This window comes from Megalops cyprinoides, chromosome 22, assembly GCF_013368585.1.
Source record: "Megalops cyprinoides isolate fMegCyp1 chromosome 22, fMegCyp1.pri, whole genome shotgun sequence".
NCBI lineage: Eukaryota > Metazoa > Chordata > Actinopteri > Elopiformes > Megalopidae > Megalops > Megalops cyprinoides.
Window position 1 is genome coordinate 9,697,329 of NC_050604.1, and position 19,808 is coordinate 9,717,136.

The 19,808-nt window shown below is 44.1% G+C and overlaps 2 protein-coding genes across 5 annotated transcripts in view; both read left to right on the top strand.

Annotated features, from left to right (window-relative positions):
- The window catches only part of LOC118769672 (adhesion G protein-coupled receptor A3-like), a 39,849-nt gene extending 36,088 nt beyond the window's left edge, over positions 1-3,761 (top strand). Inside the window, exons 18-19 of the mRNA XM_036516891.1 lie at positions 688-783; positions 2,228-3,761. Of these exons, the coding sequence (XP_036372784.1) occupies positions 688-783; positions 2,228-3,542 (1,411 nt within the window). The 3' untranslated portion in view covers positions 3,543-3,761. The remainder of the gene's footprint in view (positions 1-687; positions 784-2,227) is intronic.
- Positions 3,762-6,923: 3,162 nt separating this feature from the next.
- Positions 6,924-19,808, top strand: part of LOC118769475 (Kv channel-interacting protein 4) — a 105,329-nt gene continuing 92,444 nt past the window's right edge. Inside the window, exons 1-2 of one of the 4 annotated variants that reach the window (XM_036516587.1) lie at positions 15,352-15,704; positions 16,427-16,580. In XM_036516587.1, coding sequence (XP_036372480.1) covers positions 16,430-16,580 — 151 coding nt within the window. In that variant the 5' untranslated portion in view covers positions 15,352-15,704; positions 16,427-16,429. Of the gene's footprint in view, positions 7,075-12,440; positions 12,487-15,351; positions 15,705-15,999; positions 16,071-16,426; positions 16,581-19,808 lie in introns of those variants that run through there. The other 3 variants (XM_036516589.1, XM_036516586.1, XM_036516593.1) reach the window with 3 other exon arrangements.

A 19,808-nucleotide genomic window follows, 5' to 3' on the forward strand; every position in this document is an offset into this window, starting at 1 on the left:
GATGAGCCCAGGGAAGTGCTGGTTTAGCAGCGTATGACTCACATCAAGATCAACTCAGGGTCTCGTGTACTGTGCTCTCACCTCCTAAGTAAGAGCAGCATTATATTAAAAAGAGATATTAAAGAGAGAGTGCGGCAAGTACAGTGACAGTACATTTGAATTGAAACTCTATTTCAATAAAAAAATTGTTTTAGAGCATGCCACCTAATATTTATCTGCACTGAATGAGGTAGTGCATGATTTAACTCTGTAAGTAATGATGCTGTAAGACTTTGTGAGCAGTTAACCTAAGCGATTTTGATGCAGCTCTCCATGGTAGTGTTGTCTCTGGGTTACTGTGAATTAACTATTTTTCTGTAGGTTCTGCTTCTGACCCAGACAGTCATCATGGCTGTGTGGGTCTGCTGTGCATATATTTGGTTAAGGAACTGGACATGGAACCATAATGTTTTATGTTGAAATCCCAGACAGGGTACTGTTGTACCCATTGTCAATGCAATTGAAGTGAATTACTTCAGTAAATGTCCAGTTCTATAAATGGATGACATGTACAGTGGAATATATGTAAATTATGCTCTAGGGAATGAGCATGCAGTGCACTAGTGTAGATAATACAGTTAGTTCCTTTTGCATCCGTAAGAGGAGAATAAAGCTCAGGTGAGCACTGACTTTTCTTTCTTTTCACAGGTTCTATTTGATTGGTGGCGGGATACCCATCATCGTCTGTGGTATAACTGCTGCTGCCAACATCAAGAATTACGGAAGCCAGATTAACGCTCCATAGTGAGTGCAGCGGGCTACATGATTATCTCTTTACCTCTGTTAATGTCGATGCCTGAAATAACTCTGTGGCTGTGCTGTATGTGAGTTGCCTTAGTTAACATCCAGCTGTATAAATATACAGTATGTAAATATGTAAGCCACTTAGTCGAAAAGAGCATCATGTTAGCAAATGACAGGATCATAATTTACTCACTCTCAGTTGCTAGACTGCTCCTATGTATTAGCATTCTAGCTGCATGTGTTTGGTCTGCAAACCAACAGGCATTTGAGGAAAAAATACTTTTCTAAAGAAGTAAACACCTTAGTGTGGCTCTCGACTTAAAGCTTGTGTTGAAGTTTTGGCAGTAAGTTGTTACATATGAGATAAGTTGCATAATGCTGTTTTTTGTTATTGTTGTTTGTTTTGGCTGTCTGAAGTCTTCTGAGTTAATCTTTAGAGAGAGTGGAGAAAAGGTACCATGCATTATGCATAAGATAGTGTAGCATATCATACTTAAGAACTTTTCAGCTTTTTTATAGGTCTAGAAAAGTACTGTTGAATGAATTGTCTTTTTCTTGTGGATGTTTTGTTTAGATGATAAATGATATCTTCCATTATACTTTCCAACTTTAACAGCTATAATTTTGAATAAATAAGCACTTACTTTTAAAATCATACAACACAGTCACATCAATCACATAGGTGCTCTTGAGCTCACAGAAGCAAAGAACAGTCACTGTACAATGGGGTACTTTGCAAACAGAATCTTGAGTTCATTATAAATGATAAATTTAGGTGGTCACCATTTTTGGCAAGGCAGTCTTGGCTGTGGGAGTGGCTCAGTCGGCGTGATGCTCGTTTTGAGTGCAGGCTGAGTCCTATGGACCGTGTTCATCATCTGCCTTGTCATCTGTCGACAGTGAAAGGGAAGACCACAGCGGCAGAGCAAAATGTCTTTGTTCTTCCAGGGATTGGGACAGGTTTCTTCATCTCAATGCTCTCTGGCACCATATGGTTCATCAGGCCAGACCTGCAATTTGCTCGTATTACATCAGTGGAGTAGTACCTGTGCCCCAGTTGGTGCCTGCCTCATCTGTGGTGCACTGTATGTCTTGTAGTGAGAGAAACAGCTGTTAGCTGCATATGAGCGTAGCAGAGGGCTGTGGTCATCTGGCTTCAGTGCTCCTGCACAAAAGGTTGTCTCTGTGAGATGAGCATAATGCTAAGTTGTTGGTTCCACACTGGGTTGCATAACAGGGACGAAGAGCAATAAAAAAATCTTGAACCCCTCTGTAAATCTAAACACACTCCTGAAATTATTTTCAATTAGCTGGCAAACTCTTCATTTCTCCTGTAAGCAAGTGTTGACTGATCAGGTGCAAAGTGATCAGGTATTACATAAGTAGCCTGTAGATTGGCCTGAGCAGATTTCTGTAACGGTCTGGTTCTCACTGTCTTTTCCAGCTGCTGGATGGCCTGGGAGCCCAGTCTGGGGGCATTCTACGGCCCGGTGGGCTTCATTGTCTTCGTGGACTGCATGTACTTCCTCTGTATCCTGCTGCAGCTGAGCCGCCACCCAGAGCGCCGGCACGAGCTGAAGGAGCCGACCGAGGAGCAGCTGCACCTGGCCGGCGGGGCCGGCGCCCACGACCCCTTCTCCCAGGGCGACGTCCCTCCGTCGGAGCTGGAGAACGAGCACACCTTCCCGGCCCAGCTGCTGGGCGTTGCCCTGGCGCTGCTGCTGTCCGTGGGGCTGTGGGTGTGCGGGGCCCTGGCTGCGTCCCAGGGGCCCCCGCTCGGCCTGCTCTTCTCCTGCCTGTTCGGCGCGCTGGCGCTGGGCCTGGGGGCCTTCCTGATCGCGCACCACTGCGCCAACCGGCAAGACATGCGTCGCTTGTGGGCGTCGGCCTGCTGCCGCCAGGGGCGGGACTATTCCCAGCAGGTGAACGCCCCTCCCCCACCTCCCGTCTTCCCTCCCGGGAACGGGGAGGGGCCCAAACACCCGGGCAGCAGCGCCGAGTCATCCTGCACCAACAGGAGCGCCTCCAGCCTCAGGAGCCAGGGGTGCAAGCTGACCAATCTGCAGGCGGAGGCTGCGCAGCGTGAGCCGCGCCCCGCCCCCGGTGACGGCGCCGCCCCCACGCCCACCCCTTTCGCACCGGACGGCAGCGCTACGGAGCAGTCGCCGGACAGCGAGGCCCAGATGCACGCGGCGGCGGTCGAGGCGCAAGTGCGGCCCAACGGGAACGCGGCGGGGCGCCCGCAGAAGAGCCGCACCCGCGCCCACCGCTCCAGCCGCCTGGCCGTGCTGCGGGAGTACGCCTACGACGCCTCCACCAGCGTGGAGGGCAGCGAGCAGAACTGCCCCGTGAGGGGCCGCCACGACGGTCACCCGCGTGGCCGCCGGGCCGCTCACCTGGCCCACAGGGGGCGCCAGCGGAGCCAGAACCAACTGGACGCCAGCAGCGACGTCAGCACCGCCCAATCACAGCCTAGCCTGAATGCGGATGAGGGCAGGGAGAGTGGTGGGGGGAGCAACAGCAGCAGAAGTGAAGGAGGACTAGAGGGGGATGAGGAAGGAGTTTCGAGCACAAGCAAAGGGAGCTCGAAGGAGCCCGCAGATGCAGAACTGGAGGGGCAGCCCAAGTCGTACGGCCTGAATCTGTCCAATCAGAACGGACTATTGAAGGACAGCACGCAGAATGCTGCTCTTTTACTCAACCCAGACAGAAATGGCAATATAAAGACTGGCCATTGGAAACATGAGACTACTGTGTAGTGATTGTTCCCTCTTGTAAAAATGCATCCTGTTTTCCTTTGCTATGTGAATATTTAAATTTTAGGCTCTGAACAATTGTGAAGAGTTTCCAGGAGTGTGAAACACCCTATATTCTGTTATGCATTGAAGTCACAGTAATTAAGAGTGTGAATATGAGTAAATGCGAGTGGAGGATTACACTTCATTGTAAGAAAACACGTTAATGATGTATTTTTGTATCACGCAGTCCTCATTAATATCATGTGCTCAGATTTTTTTTATGTGAAGCTGCATGACCTGTTGCCCTGTGCATAAACTGTGGGCTAGTCTTTTTTATTTTTTACACAATAAACTGTCTCCAAGACCATTTGCCTCATGTGAAAATGTTACTTCAGTCCCAGATTTTAATTTTCTACAGGCCTGAAAGAGCCGAAAGTAAGTTTTAGCTTGTGTTTTTTTAATTTTTCCTTCAGTCTCATGGTGTGGTGTTATGGTGTTCACACTGATGACTGATGAAGCGTCACACAGTGATATAACTTACTGTGATTGGCAGCTGGCAACACTTGAGCAAAGGTCAAAGGTCAATGCATTAAGATGAGCACTCTCTGTGATACACTACATTTTTTTTTGATATTGAAAGATGATCATTGGTGCCTTCTGCTGGTGCTCTGTTCTCCCTTAGAGCTGCTATGCAGGAGGTCGAATAGCATTAGATGTGGATCACTGTACAGGAGCTAAATGAGCTGACTAACAGAAGCAGTGACATTCTGAAACAGTCTGTTGGACTGGTTTTCTTCCTGCTGCTACACCCAGGGTCGACTGACCCAAATCGTATTACACCATCTGTGACACGGAGAGTCCCACGCTGTTCTGCGCCACCTCTCCCCCCATCAAGGTCCCGCAATGTCACCTTCGCCACTGCTGTATCATTGTTTATTTGGCAGTTTAGCACAGGTTTATCTCTGTGTATTGCTGGCAAAAAGGGTTATTATATCAAAGGTAACTACTCCAATATCAGAGAGGTCAACACCTATACTATGTGTGATAAAATGCATTATGCTAAGTCTCTCTGCTTGGTACAACCAAACAAGGAACATATACAAAATAACAGTTACATTTGAAGGTGCCAGTATTTTTTTTTGGGGGGGGTGGCGGTATGGGGTAAATTTATAGTTCAACATGTAAGAAGCCCATCCATTTAGAATCTGGTAACATGTTTTTTTACACCTCTGATACCAACAAGTTCCAGTGTACAGTGATTGTTGCTCTATTCAATTTGTCTGTGTAATAAGCCACATGCTTAAAGGTCAGTGCAATTTAACTTGCAGTGGTGTTACATTTTTATTCTAGTATCACCTCTCTGTTCTGAGCTGTAAAATGCTGCCTTGATTCTTATGGTGAAACACCGTGAATTCCTCCTAGTGGATCTGAGTGAACCACTGTCCCATCTCTGAAGTGCTCTTCGAGTGGGGCCCCTCCTGCAGCTCAACAGCTACGTGAGCTACTGCCTTCTACTATCCTTATCGGGACCGATCGCCTGTCTAGTGTTTCGCGCGAGGACCTTGTGTTTCAGCCCGTAAGGGAATACACCGCTGTGGCCACAGACAGAGAGTGCAGCGCACAATCGGAGAGCCGGGGGCCCCAATCACTGCATCAGCAATCAGCTGCTGCCTTCTGTCTCTTTAATATTCAACACAACATCAGTGGAAAACCCACAGACCGCTGTCCAAGGACTTAATGACTCGAGAATGCTTACTTTTACTGTTCAGAAACTGCGTTTTACTGAGACAGTCAAACTATGCAGTAACAGATTTCAAACTGTCATGTTACCATGCTATTATTGCAAAAGCATTTACATGTGGAAGTCAAGAGGGACGTCTAAATGCATTCTGGGAACTATGGCAAATGACATCCGTTCTATAGCACTTTTGTCTCAGATGGCAATTTTCCATTTCCAAGGTGAAGTGATTTCCTGGGATGAAATCCCTTTGAATATTTCAGTAGGGGATTTGCTCAGGCTCACATGTGATCGTAATACAACATCCTGAACATTACATTGCTATGTTTCTCTTACACGTATGCCTTTGGCATTGTTGAAGGACACTGAAATTTTCATATGTGTCATTATCATGTGAATTATCCTTGGGAGTAAAATGGGGCAGATAAAATGGAATTGTAGCACTGAGCACTATGTTTATGCATGTATTCATGTGCGATTAACGTAGATCAAAATTGCCCATCATATAAACTCAATGTTCTTCTTGTTAACACTTCTAGGAAACAAAATTCTTTTTTTTAGTGTTGGTTTGTGTTATTTTAAAAAACAGTATTTATGTCATGAGCCAAACACCACTTGCAACACTTGTGAGTGCTTTGTGAAATGGTATTAAAAAGCAAACTGTAGTAGTTCTACAGTTGTCTCAAGTGCTCAAGTTACACACAATGACTCTCTTCTCTGCTCAATCTTCCACAGCTCTGTAGGCATCCATTGTTCAAAGAACATGTACCTCACTCCAGTATATGAACTCCAAAATTATATTTCAGAAAGTTTCATTTCCGTGTTGTCATTTATTATTAAAAGAAGCTAATTCACACAGATGAAAGGTTGTGCAAGGTTTGTGTATACAACATGTTTGGAGCCTACATGCTGTAAGACAAGTATTAAGTATTGCCCCTTTCCCAAGCTCATTGCAAGGCAATCCTTTTTTTAAATTGATGGCACCTGCACAAAATGGCTGTTTGGATGACCTCTACAAGTCACATGACCTAATCACATGATATGGGGCATGAACATGACCTGAAGGCAGTCTTGCCTGCTGCCAGCTGGATGTGTCACTGTGATCATCCTGCAGCTCTCTCCTTCACAGGTGATGAATTAGTCATGGCCATGCTGTTCAATTACACATTCACTGCTTTGAATGCTTGCACACAAGCAAAGCACATGTGATGGATTTTCAAAGGTATGGCATGGAAACAGACAACACCATCCTTGACTTATGCCCTGGTCATGCATTTTTTACGTTTACATTTGGTGTACTGCAACTAAAAAATGACTGTGGTACTGTATGTGTGTAGTTAGCAGCCAGCTGGTGACAATGCATGAATGGTGCATCTCATTCTCAAGGTCAATACACATCCCCCAGCTTCTGTCCTTAAAGCCTTGTAATCACTGCATTTCTGCTACTAATATACACTGCTGTCTCCATGATGAATGATTCTGTGCTTTCTCACGATCCCCATGTATTTATTCATTCTAACCAACTCTTCTCTGGGTTTTAGTCTCTGAAGCATGTACCATTGTTGTGTGAACTTATACCATCAACTGATGAAAATCGTGCTCTCTTGAGAGGCGAGGGATTGTCTTTGCTCGTTCCCGTTTTACAGGAACGCGCCAGAGTTGGCAAGTGAGAGTGTACGAGCCGCGCATGTTTGTAGATGAGATAACTGCCCGGAACTCCGAGAGTTTTTCAATCGAAAAGCTTCCCAGGCATAAAAATGAATAAGAAAAGGGTAGAACGTGTCTCCAGACGACAGGACGAAGATTCAGCGGGCGGTAGGACAGAGAGAGCATGCTGTTTTGTTATAAATTCCTATCCCGTTTTAAAAAGATGCGATGTTTGTCTAACGTGCGGAGCGCATGCTTCCATCAGTGTTTTGCATGTTAGTTGAATCTTACAACAATGATGCTTGCGTATTGAATCAACTTTGCATCTCTTTAGTACTTTTGCCTTCTCGTTGCGAAAAATCTAACATTTGCTTGTCTTAAACAAAACAGTCGAAAATTCCAAATCCATTCCAAATCTTGTAAAGCAGCCAGAACTCCTAACTGGTTTTTCAACTTGTTCAGAACCAACTGCTATAAAAAGGTTGACGTTAACGGAAACGCTGAATATTACTTTATATCAAGTGTGATAATGGTTGAAATGACAAGAGTGCTCCTCGTAACAGTTCATGCCTTGTTGATGCATTGCCTGCTTTTTGCTATTTAAGTTTTGTAGTAAGGTGTCCCAGAGAATAATAGGGTGCACAAGGCAAATACGAGCTGTCCAAAACAAAACAAAAAACACCCGTGTATCTCAATTTGGAAATGTATCCCACTAACTCTATTTAACCACATTGCAGGGATTTATTAACTACAGTGGAAAGATGCAATAATTATTCATCAACAATTACTTATCTTGGTTTATAGAACATCAAACCCACCTGACATGGAGAATTAGCAGAGATAAAAAGAGGCATTTGTCATTTGCTGGATGGAAAAATCTTCAAAAGGAAGAAGGGCTTTGACTGATGTCTTCCTCCTGTCTCACTGTAAGGATCGGCTTAAAAAAAAAAAAAAAAAAAACCCTTTCATACATTCGTGTACACGCACCACTTGCATGTCAACAAATACTGTAAATCAGAGTTTCTCTGACCTCTGGGATTCTTTCACTGGTAGTGGAGTTGGAGTAGTATGGAATCATGGGTAAATCATGGATAGCTGTAATATAACTGTGATGTAACAGTGTTCTCTGACTCAGGGTCAGAGGTGAGAGGTCGATTATAATAAAGGCAGATTGAAACTGCAGGGAAAGCCTTTAATTGGGCATGCTTTGTCTGCTTAGTATATACCATTGTGGACATGGGTTGTTATTTAATATGTTATCCTCATGTACGTTTGGATACTTACTGAAGCAAAGCAAGCTAAATTCCTTCCTCAGGGGCGTAACGGCAGTCTCCCAACTGGGATTGTAACCTTCAGCCATCAGGTTACAAGTTCAGCTCCTCAAGCACCATACTTCAGTGCTGCCCCTAGCTCCAGTTTAACCCTGTGCTCTGTAATCCATACAGATTAACCCTGACAGGGCAGGCTTTACAAATCAATGTAAATGGAAGAACATGCTGTCTTTGTTCTTTTGTGCCTTCAAGCTCACAGCACAGTTTACGTTGCAATGTGAGTGGAAAGGATCACAGACCATTTCTGACAGAACAAATTGTCGCTCTTTGGGGGGAGTTCCTTACAAGTCCTTGTGTTGTCTGATAATCTCAACTCAATTTGTGATCACCCTCTGCAGTAGCCTGAGTAATGTATTTTACATACTCAGAATTTCTCATTTTTAACATGACTTGATATGTTGACATAGTCCTGACTTTTTCTCAATCTTCCATGCATCTTCCATTGTCCTGTGTGCAGTTTGCCTTATGAATGTGCCATCACACCCCTAATTCTCATCAGTTTTGCTGTATGAAACCGTTCACAGAGATAAATGCGTATTAATCCTTGGTGTATTTGTCAAGATTTTTGGTCCGTGTGTTTTCAGATGGCACACACAGTAGGAGCTAGTGTATGGTGAAAAATATCTCCACCTCCTCTATGAATGTGTGGATTCATCTCTGCTGTGTTTGGCAGATAGAATGATGTGCTGTGAAGTCACCGGTGATGAACACACGTGTTCCGTCCTCACCTTTGCCTGAATCTGTGCACTCGGCTCACCTTGAACAAAACGTCTCTTCAGGTGTTCTAGACAGCCACTGTCTGCTGCATTCAAAGTGTCCTGCTCTGTCCGAGTTGGTATTTTTTACGTGTGTGTTCTCATTGGTGCAAGATTTCGTCAAGATCCTACCCAGGAATTTCGGACGTGGCATTTGATTTTAAACTTGATCAAGAGCAGCTGTGGTGTCGTTAAGGGAAATATGTATGTAGCTTTTGAATGCTGTTTTGATTTTCTCTTGAAGCGTGAAATGAGATGTCAGCACCACGGACAGCTCCAGCCAGTGTGGATCTCTGTTATTTCCAGGACAGAGAAAGGATTTTTATGTCCTTTCTGGGTTCCTTACCAGCAGCAGTTTATGCAGAGCACATTTCACTTTGCATTATATTACTACAAATGACATTGTTTTTACAATATCCTTGAAACTGGGCAAATCTAACAGTCCCTCTTCATCTTTAAGCTTTTGTTCAAATATTTACCGTGTGTGTGCTGTTTACAGTAGCTGGTGTTAGAACACATACACACATTTATGTGTGATGTGGCTCTATATGAATTTAGAACAAGTATAATTCAGCCAGATCTGTCTGTTCTGCTGTGCTCTGTCATATCAAAATCACTCAGTTTCATGAATAATAGATTTCATATGTAATATGTATGTCTACATGCCATGTCAGCTGTTTGGCAAGGCTGTGTAAAATAAGAGCTGTCCAGTAATTTCTTGAATGGTCTGTTGTCTACACCGCATGAACGGGTTTTATTAGTTTAATCTCTGCTATAAATTGTGAGGATTCTAGCTTCACTCTGAATGATTAATATATGTTTAATGCGAGACAATCAAATTTACTTCACCATATGTTTATTTGAAAATGCAATTATTGCTGTCTTGCTGACTGGGTAGCCTTTAATACAAATTTACAGCAGTGCAGAGATGTTCTACTGGTCACTATGGCATGCATTTTCTGAAGGTATGCGCCATCTACAAAAACAGTACCACTGGTACTAAACTGCACTGAAAAGAAGGGTCTAAAAACAGTATTCTCTGTGTGTGTGAAAGGAAATGACTGTCCGTGTGAGCACTGTTTAACTGGCAAGCGGGGGTGGGGGCGGGGGTGTTGGGTGAATAGTGTGCATTCAGATTTAGAGGACCAAAGAAGTGAGAATGCCATACTCTGCAGTCTGGTTTTGACTGGACACCTTTAGAGTCACAGCGAGGTTCTTCAAAAGCCAACTGAAAGGTGCATTTGAAATGCAGTATAAAGCGCATAAATAAAGAAGTAGACACAGGTGAGAAAAATGAGGAATGGAGGAAGTGACCCTGCAATGAAATGCATGGGAATCCATTGTGGTGAAGTTCAGGGGATTGAAGCCAGTTAATTAACACACATTTACAGAGTAAATGTTTCCGGAGGTGCCAGTTGTTCATTGGGCCCATCTCACTGCGACAACTTCTCGACAACTGAAGAAAGATGAATACCATCCTTTGACACACTTGCAAGTGGCTACTGGCTATTTTTTCACACCACGAGTTGCATTGTGCCCCTAGACAAAGTGGTCGCTCATTAGAGTCTGTCAGCTTAGCAGCTTGCAGGCATCTGATCAGCTGCAGGGTGCCTGAGATTGGTGAGACGAGAACACCCTGGCCAATATGGAAAAAAATAAAACAAAAAATAATAATGGAGCCACACTGGTATTGTGTGTATAGAACTCTTTAGTTTGCGAAAAAAAGAGAAAATTGTCACATTGTGAAAGTTTGTTTTCTTTTATCCATATGAGAAAGGGGTAAAAGAGGAAAAAAAAAGTTCTGGTTTACTCTGGCAGATGGAAGTCAATTTGTTTTGCTGTTGTGGTATCCCAGTCATTGTTAGCAGCTGGCATGGGCGGTTTTGAACCTGGGCTGTAGAGGTTACCCTTTTCTCAAGACCAGTGCCTTATTAACTGAGCCACTCAAGTAGCAGTTTAACAAGTGCTCACCCCCAGGGCTCTGCTCAACACTCTCTGCTGTCTCCGTCAACATGCCTGGAGCCTGAGGCGATTCATCTTTATTGTTTCCATCAGTCTAAGGTGTATGTACTTAGACTTACTTAGACGTTAACATAATACATATGATGATGATAGCATTTGCTCTCCCGAGGTGTTTTTACAGGAGTGCTATGTACTATACTTTTAGACAGAAAGAGACAGTTGAGTTTCAGTGACAACATCTTGGTTTTAATGACACAGAAGTACATAATCCTCTGACTGTTAACCCCAGTTTGATTCATCTCACTTTTTAAATACAACTTCCTGAAAGTTTCTTTGTTGAGTCAGCCCTGTTTGTGTCACCGCCTGCGTAACACTCTATTTATATTGCACAGTGATGGGGGTAGTAATGGGATTCATTTAATCTGAATAGGCAATGCGTCTAGCTCATTGTGACGTCCCTTGCCTGCTTTAATACTGTTAAAAACAAAACCAGTCCACCTTATTGGCTCATGATGAGTTGCTGCTATTTTTACCACTGTCTTGGTTGTACTTTTTCCCCCACTGCACCAGTAAAAAAATATTAAACTATGTATTAGTTTTAAAGGTGAACAATGCTGAGGTAAAAATAACTGCAATGTGCAAAGCTCCCCCAGGGAGGCAGGACTGAACTCTTCAAACAGTGGGTAAAATGGGGGACAGCAAGTGCCTGAAGCCACTGCAGCTCTGGGCTGCTTCACTTGGACGGGATTCGGTTGTTAGAATTCCAGAGATGCCAGGACCCCATCAGACTGATCAGAACTGTTACGATACGGTCTTCCTGTAGCCGAGGGAATGGTGTGAGTACTGTTTTTAGTATTCTGTTCAGGTTTACTGTTGCGGTCGGCTTCCAGCGAGGGTACCTTTTTCGGCTCTACTCTGCGGTGCGCAGATAAGAGAGAGCACAGCCCCGGGGAGGGGGGAGGGTTTAAGAACAGCGCATTCTGCCAGGGTACTCTCTCCCCGTGAGCGGCAGATCAGAGATAAACAGGGATTAATTGCTGTGGAGCGCTTCCTATTTATTTCTTGGTTATTCCACCTGGTTCATTCGCTTTCAGAGCCAACTTTTAGATATTTTTTTGTACCCCCTGCTGGGAGCAAGAGCAGAAAACGTGTGCGCCATCTGCTGAGGGCACACCTGCCGCTAGAGTGACGAAGAGACGGCCCGTTATTTGGGGACCGTTTCGCTCACGTGGCCCGGACTCCACTGAGGCGTTGGTGCTGGCTGTCACCTGTGTTGGCTTAAAGCAAGTGGCTGGTTTAAATGTCAGTGGGAACCAGGTAGCCCCTGCTGCTCCAGAAACAGGTGATGGAGAGCGATATGAAAAACAACTGAGGAACGGCTGCGCACTGGCACCGGGTTTTGGAGGCCGTTGGTCAAACCCAGTCTTCCCGGTAACTGCTGACTGTAGGCCCAGAATCCCCCTCTAGGCAACTCCCCATTGGCTAACTGCTCACGGACAAGTCAAATTACCATGACATCATGGTAAGAACAGGTGAGAGCAAGTACATTTATATACTTCTGACATGCACACAGCAATTTATGCCTTGATAGACTGTAGTCATATTGGAATCAAAAGTTATTTAATTAAGTCCTGTTAACTTTTACTATGAGGAATTATATTGTTTCTGTATATTTTTTCTTCATCATCATTCTGGGATATTTCTGTTATCAGCATTAGGTATTATTGTGGGGTGTTAATTGTTCACTGTTGCATGCGTCATGGTTATTGGCATGCAGCTCATGGTGCATGTTCCTTTCAACCGTTGATTTGTTTAATCAACCGTGATTAAGGGAGCCAGGTCTTCTGTGTAATGCACTGCTCTGTCTGCCAGTGTGTCAGTGGAGCAGGGCCTGATTTTAGAGAAGCGCAGTGACTGTGTTCCAGAGAGTGAGTTTTAATTCATCGCTAAGTGCCTGTGGCATATCTCTCAGTAGCTCTGAATCAGAGTCTATTAGTCAGTTAATGTACATTAATGTTTCCAGGTCGGTTGTTATCCTACTTTCACGTTTGGTGAGGTGAGGACGGATATAGTATAATTTTTTAAAAATTGCATTTATGTAGTGCATTTCGCAGCTCTGTAAGTGCTTTGCAGTGAGGTGAGGCAACTCATCTCAACTACCACTTATGTGTAGTACCCACCTGGGGGCACAAAAAAGCTCCTATTCACAACTGAGAATGGAAAGACCTCTTTCAAGCTGTCAGTGTGTGTGAGTATAACCAATTTGATGCAACTGTAGAATGCTAACTGATTGCACAATACTCATCGTGCAACATTCAAGTTATCAGTGAGGCTCTGTCTATGACTTTTCAGGTGTTTTATGTCTAAATGAATCCTTAGTCTTTGAAAACCTAGTCTTTGATTTGAGTGATTGGCTGATTTTTTTGTAGGGTGATGTTGATTTTACCTGCAACAAGTAAACTAATCAGCCAGGGCCTGAATTGTTTCATTGTATTGGTGGATTTTTTTGTGTTTTATTGGTTTTTTTTCCCTATGTTATAGCAAAAAAAGCAACAGTTTTGGTCAGCCTACACAGCTGCGGTCTTATTGTTTAAATACTCTCCAAAAGCAAAATTGAAACTCATCTGCAACCAGTCGTAATGTTAAATAAAGGCTGCTGAGTTTCAGCAGTTGATTTGACCTTACTCTTTCACAGCTGCATACTGATTTTTTTAAGCTAAGGTTATCCACAAGTGGTTCGTTGATTTACATGAGTATGTGCCTCACATTCTTGCCTCTGCTGTATTTTGTAAAACAGTTTTGGAAAGCTCCTCCTGGGAGACGCCTTTTTATTTCGCTTGACAGCGATGCTCTGAGATGCACAGAGTGAGATGGTCTGCCTCCAGTACTGTTCACATAGAAGAGACTGTGACATCAGTGCCTTTAACAGACACTCTCTCCGGTACATTCAGTTCCTCGGTTTTGTTCAGCTCGTCCGCTGCATTATTTATCGGAAGCGTCCTACGCGCTGGGTCTGAAACAGTGGTGCTGGGCTGAGAAGGGGGTCTCCAGGGAAACTTTGTCCTCTGGGCATTTATCTCAGTGTTTCGTTAAACAGATAAAGAGTCTGTGAAGACTTGGGCAAGTACACAATGCTGTCAGGGGAGTGAGGTCGCACAGGGAAGACTGTTCATCATCCTGAACTTATCTTGGATTGTTCTTTCTTGATTGCTTAAAGCTTGCCAAATTTTTAGTGAGGGACACCGCTCGCCAGCTGTTTACATCATACCCTGAAATCTTTGCCCCCTCACCAAATAAAGATTGCCCGTAAGAAGGTGTTTTCTTCATACTTTCATGGGTCTAATGTGCAAGCCCTGGTTTTGAAACTGCTAAAAACCCATATCCAGCCTCCTTTGTTATAATTGAAGTGGTTTAATGTACCTTGATGTGTTGTGACTGAAATGATTGAGAACTGCACAATGGTGATGCCAGAACATAGCCATCTCAGAGTCGTGGTTAGACAGAAAAGCGATGGAGTGGGGTTGCATCAATCTCTGGTTGATTGCAGTGCTATCGACTCAGTTGTAGCACTAGCAGGTGTCTAATTATGCTTGAGAGTTTGGTGGAGGTAAGGGATGAATGTGATACAGTGATGTCACTGGGCAGTTGGTCATTAAGATCAATGGGGGAAGGACATCACCACGGCAACCCTTGGCTGGACATCAACAGAACGGGCAGTTGGACGTGTATCATTTGGACAACCGTTGGTTAGGACCAACCTGCCACGCAGAGCCTTGTTAACATGCACTTCTTTGGGAGGTTCATTACAGCTTCTTTGACTGTTAAATCGCTCATCTGCAGACTGTGGTCCTATTGATCGGATCAGAGCCAGGACAGCTTTCTTTTCATGGACAGGCACAATGAACATTTTCAGTTTGTGCGTGTTCCTCTTATTTTCTGCCTCTAAGTCCTGCGTGAGAGAGAGAGTGTAGTTCTGCGCATTCATCCGTCTGACTGTGACTGGGCTTTTGCATGCAGGTCGGGGTAGCAATTAAGTAATTGAAGTAATTAGGCATTTATGAGGACAGTGTTGTATTTCCCCCTGATCGGGAGATAGACGCCTATTATTAATTTCTCATGAAAAAATAACTAAAAATTCAGCAGGCTGTAGCTGAGAATTTAATGTAATCTACTATATTTAGTAAAGCAGGGGTAGAATTCTGTGGACTGTGAAGTCCTTGCTTTGCTGTAGCAGTGGCCGGTCACCAGGCTTTAGCTCAGTGTGTGTGTGTGTGTGTGTGTGTGTGTGTGTGTGTGTGTGTGTGTGTGTGTGTGGAGAGAGAAGGAAGGGGGGGGGGGGGTGTTCTAATTTTAGGCCGGCGGAGCCAAGTGTGAAGCGGCACTGATTCAGACAGGTGGACACGGCGATGCTGTCATTGGCTCGCCGGCGCGAGGCAGGCCGATGACGATCGCGGCGGTGATGCCGAGCCGGTAAAAAAAAAAAACCACCCCCCAGGGAGCCGCTGGGATTGGCTGGCGCCGCCGACCGAGGTGAAGGTCGCCGGCGTTCCGTCCGCTCCGCCGGTTAAGTTCTCCCCTCGTTTCCCCCCTCCGAACGGCACGCCGCGCGCCGCCCTCCTGCCGATCCTGGGGAAAAAGGGCAGAGCAGCGGTCACCCATCAACCGCTATCGCTTCCGCGCTCTCTCCCCCCCTCCGCGCCCCTCCTCCGTCGCAGCCAGACGTCTCGTCGCGCCCAGACGCACCTGCAAGGTAAGCCCCTCTCTGGGACGCGTTTGAGCGCAGGGGAGTGTTTCAGTCGAGGGCAGCAGCCTGCTCTCTCTGCCATGAGAACGGCTATAAATAGCAGCGCGGCGCTAAAGTTCCCAAGCTGTTGGGACTGAAGATGCAGTTTAAGGGGAAGCAAAGGCATGAATGGCTGTACATCAGCACCGATGTCTGTTTATCCTTCTGTATCACCCTGCATGCAACCTGTGAAGCAGCTGCCTTAGAGAGAAGAAACCATGCTGCTGATCTGAGCTCTGAGTCAATGTGGCATATTCGTTCTATAGATAGACTGTAATCCTGTACACTGTGAGCAGACATTCGACAAGATGGTTGCAACTGTGTGATAGTACTGTATGTAACTATATGATTCAGCTTTGAAATAGAATAAGCTCATAAAATAATATACTTGAGTACAGTAAGTTTATACAGTAGAGAATAGAGTGAGTTTTCATTTTTATTATGTGTCAGAACCGTACAGAATAAAGTTTAGAATTTCAGTCTGTATTCAGTGTGGTGCCAGTTGTTACAGCAGTGCATGGCATATTGACACACATTCAGATATGGAGTGGCATTTTCTGTGTGCACTGTTGTGCCTTTGGCCTTATTGTGTGCACTGGTGCGCCAGATGGCTGAATGTAAGTGTAGCTCAGCCTGTTTCTGAAAGGAGACCGATGTGACTGTGCATGTGTGCGCGCTTTGACCTGCAGTGGATGGCGTCCTCGCCCGCCCCGGCAAAGCAGAGGGTCAAGTGGAGGGAGGACCTGCAGCAATTTCGCCGGAGCCGCTGGATCTCCAAAAAGGCTCTCCTCGGCTGTGTCCTGGTGCGCCGGGTTCGAGGGTGGGCGTCGCCCGCCGCCAAAGGTACTCTCGCATGGGCTCTGACGTGTCCTTAACGGGACCCTGCGAGTTCTGCCTCCACTCTGCTTTAAATGCCTTCTATCCCTCCAAAAAATGCCACAGGCCATCCATGACCTTATCTGGCTTTTACATGCTGATGTATTTTAATATCTGTCCTTTCCATCTTGGGTTGTGCTTGACATTGTTAGGCAAATCACTGGGGCAGAATGCTTTTTCGAGACATTCACCAGTGCTGTAGCAGCTCCTGTGCTTTGGAGCAACGTGATGTTGGCTGTCTGGAGGATATAAATGGTCTTTTTCCATGCAAGCTGCTGGCTGGTATCACTAAAGTGCATTACATGATTACAAGTGCAACACAAAAATTCAAAAATTTCCACAAATTTCTGGATCAGCGAGCAACAATTCTTTTACCAAATGATACTTGAGAAGCTTTGAGAATATTTGAGAACCAGGGAAACACCTGGGGTTAGATTATTTTCATTGTATTTTTGAATTGACCCTATTGATGTGAATACAGAATAAATCTATTATAATGTGTTGCTTTTGATCAGTCAGTGGCCATTCCAATGAGTCTAGCTTTGTTGTAGATTGATGGTTTGTGCTTGTATTTAACATTATTACAGTTATTATAGTGCAGTGGTTTTAGGTATTACATTATTACCGTATGCTACCTTCTGCTATGTGTGGTACATTGCAGTGATATTGTTTGTGGGTTGAGCTTCACAAAGTGGAAGGCCTTTTAAAGACTGTTGACTATAACTGTGTATATAGATATAATTATGCCAACTGTAAGTGCTAAATGGGGATAGCCATTATATAGTAAAGGCCAGTCAATGGGCTGGAGAAAAATGCGACGTAATGGAAATTTATTTCCCATCCTGCTGGACTTTTTGGACATTTTAAATCTGCATATTTTTCTCTGAATGCACCCTATACCTTTCATTCATATCTCACATCCGTTCTCAGCAGAAACGTGCTCAAATGTGATTATAGAAAGATTTTAAGTATTTAGGTATTCAGGTATTTATAGCTGTATCACGTGACGTCACCTAGAGCAACTTACATAACTAACATTTTACGTAATATGCATTTATGCAGCTGTGTATTTACTGAACTCTGAATACTTAGCTGAAGGGCAGCAAAACAATGCTCTTCCCCAGCAAAATGGACCTACTGAATATACCAGTGCATATGTGAATGTATGAGTCTAGTGTTTTAATAGGTCAAAACCCTTGAAGCCTGCAATGTAGGCACATTATTTTAAGAAATCTGCGTCGCTACAAGGAAACGGTACAAAACATTCACCAGGGAATAACACAATAACTGGCAGCACTCAACCAATAAGGGACAACTGCCGACAGTTTTCAGCCAGTAAGGACGAACTTCATGAGTGCTCAGTACCTGGCCTGTCTTGGCCAGGCCACTGATAAAGCCACATTGTGAGTGTTAATATTCAAAGTCAGGTAATGCCGTTATCTCGAAGAGCCCTCACAATGGGGAGAGAAGCGGTGGGCTGAAACGGAGTGAGAGGGCAAAGCTGCATTAAGCTGCTCGGGAAGCATGCACTCAAACAGGACGTGGGAGTATCTCAAACGGGAGGATTTTTATGAGGTTGGTGGGAACTGCTGGCATTCCCACAGTAGTCATCTTCTCATTCTACTCTCTCAGATAAACCTTGTTCCTCTCGTGAGATGACTGTGAAGTTTGTTGCAAAGTCTGGCCATAAACAGCAACGTACACCCTGGATAATCGTCCACATGTGATCCAGATCTGATTTTTAAAAAAAAAAATAAATAAATAAATAAAATAAATTGATCTTTTTTCATTACTGGCAAGGTGTGATTGCATGTAAGACATAATAGTATGTTAAATAAAACATGAATTGGAATGAAAGAATAGAATCAAAGAATGAAATCAAACTGCTAAAATCAAAGTGCTCTCACAGCTATATTCAGAAACTTTGTAAATGTGTTTCAGTCATTTGAGGACACACCCTTAATATTATTGCGTACCATAGTGTATGACAGATAGCGATTTATATGGCTATGATGACCACCTGTCCAGTCTATGCCAAAACTCAGAAAGGTTTTCTGGGTGATCTAAAGAGGTTTATCCGTGTGTATTATCCTGGAGATGTACACAAGGGAGAGAGAGAGAGAGAGAGGCCTTCTTGTTCTTGTAAGATGTGATTAACATTTTTCACTTGCTTCTGTTTAAAAGGGTCTGTATTGATTTTCCCATCACAGTCCCGTTCTTTTAGTACTTGTTACTTCTCCATAAATTGCTTTCCTCATTTGTGTTTGTCTGTTTCCGTGGAGCCAGCCCCATTGTGTCCGGTTGATTACACAGAACGATCAGTCATTAGTTTAAGGAGGCAGGGGTCACGTCGCACCCACATCGCCAAAAGGTTTTGGGTTTGTGACCCCGGAGCTGGGATTCCACTGGCAGCATTTTTTGGGAATTAGGGGTGGGATTTGTATTATTATTTTTTACTCCAGTTGTGTCAAACGTAGTCTTATTCAGTCTTGACTGCATCACTTGTTAAGAGATCTTCTGAGTTCTTAATGCCCTGTGTTTAGAAATGATACTGCTTCATCTCTGCAAACATCTTGGGTAGTTAGACATGCTGTTTTGAAATTTGTGTAACTGATTGTAACTGTAACTGTGCCTGAAAACCGAAAACAAAGCAGTTCTATTGTCACTGTATTGTTAAATACATGTACAGTTGGCATATCTTGCAGGTGTTATTTGAAGCTTTATGAACTATGATATTCATTTTTTCATGTGGTACTCTGTTTGACCAGAGAGTGGAGCTGTTGTGACATTCATTTGTGAAAACATTGTGAAAAGGGTCTCTTTTTGCTAGTTTTTGTACCAGAGTTCAGAATGCTCAGCCATGGACTGGAGGGTTTTGGTGTAGATGCTCTGTTGTGACCATCTCCTGTGCTCCATTCCTTCCTTCCTTACTGTGGATTTTCTGTTTCTGGCCACACCCCTTCAAGAATCTTTATAGCAATCCAGCAAATTAGGATACTTATGGCTTCAACAATGACAAGTGATGCATTCAGAGCAGACTAACTGCTCCATATTCTGAGAATATGTCGCTTTGGTGTGAATTCCAAGACCGGGTGTGCTGTCATAGCTTTGCTTTGTGTGGTGTACTTAAACACTCAGCTAAACTGTATATGGAAAGAGATGTGTTCGTGATAAACTTTGGTAAGCAAACATAAT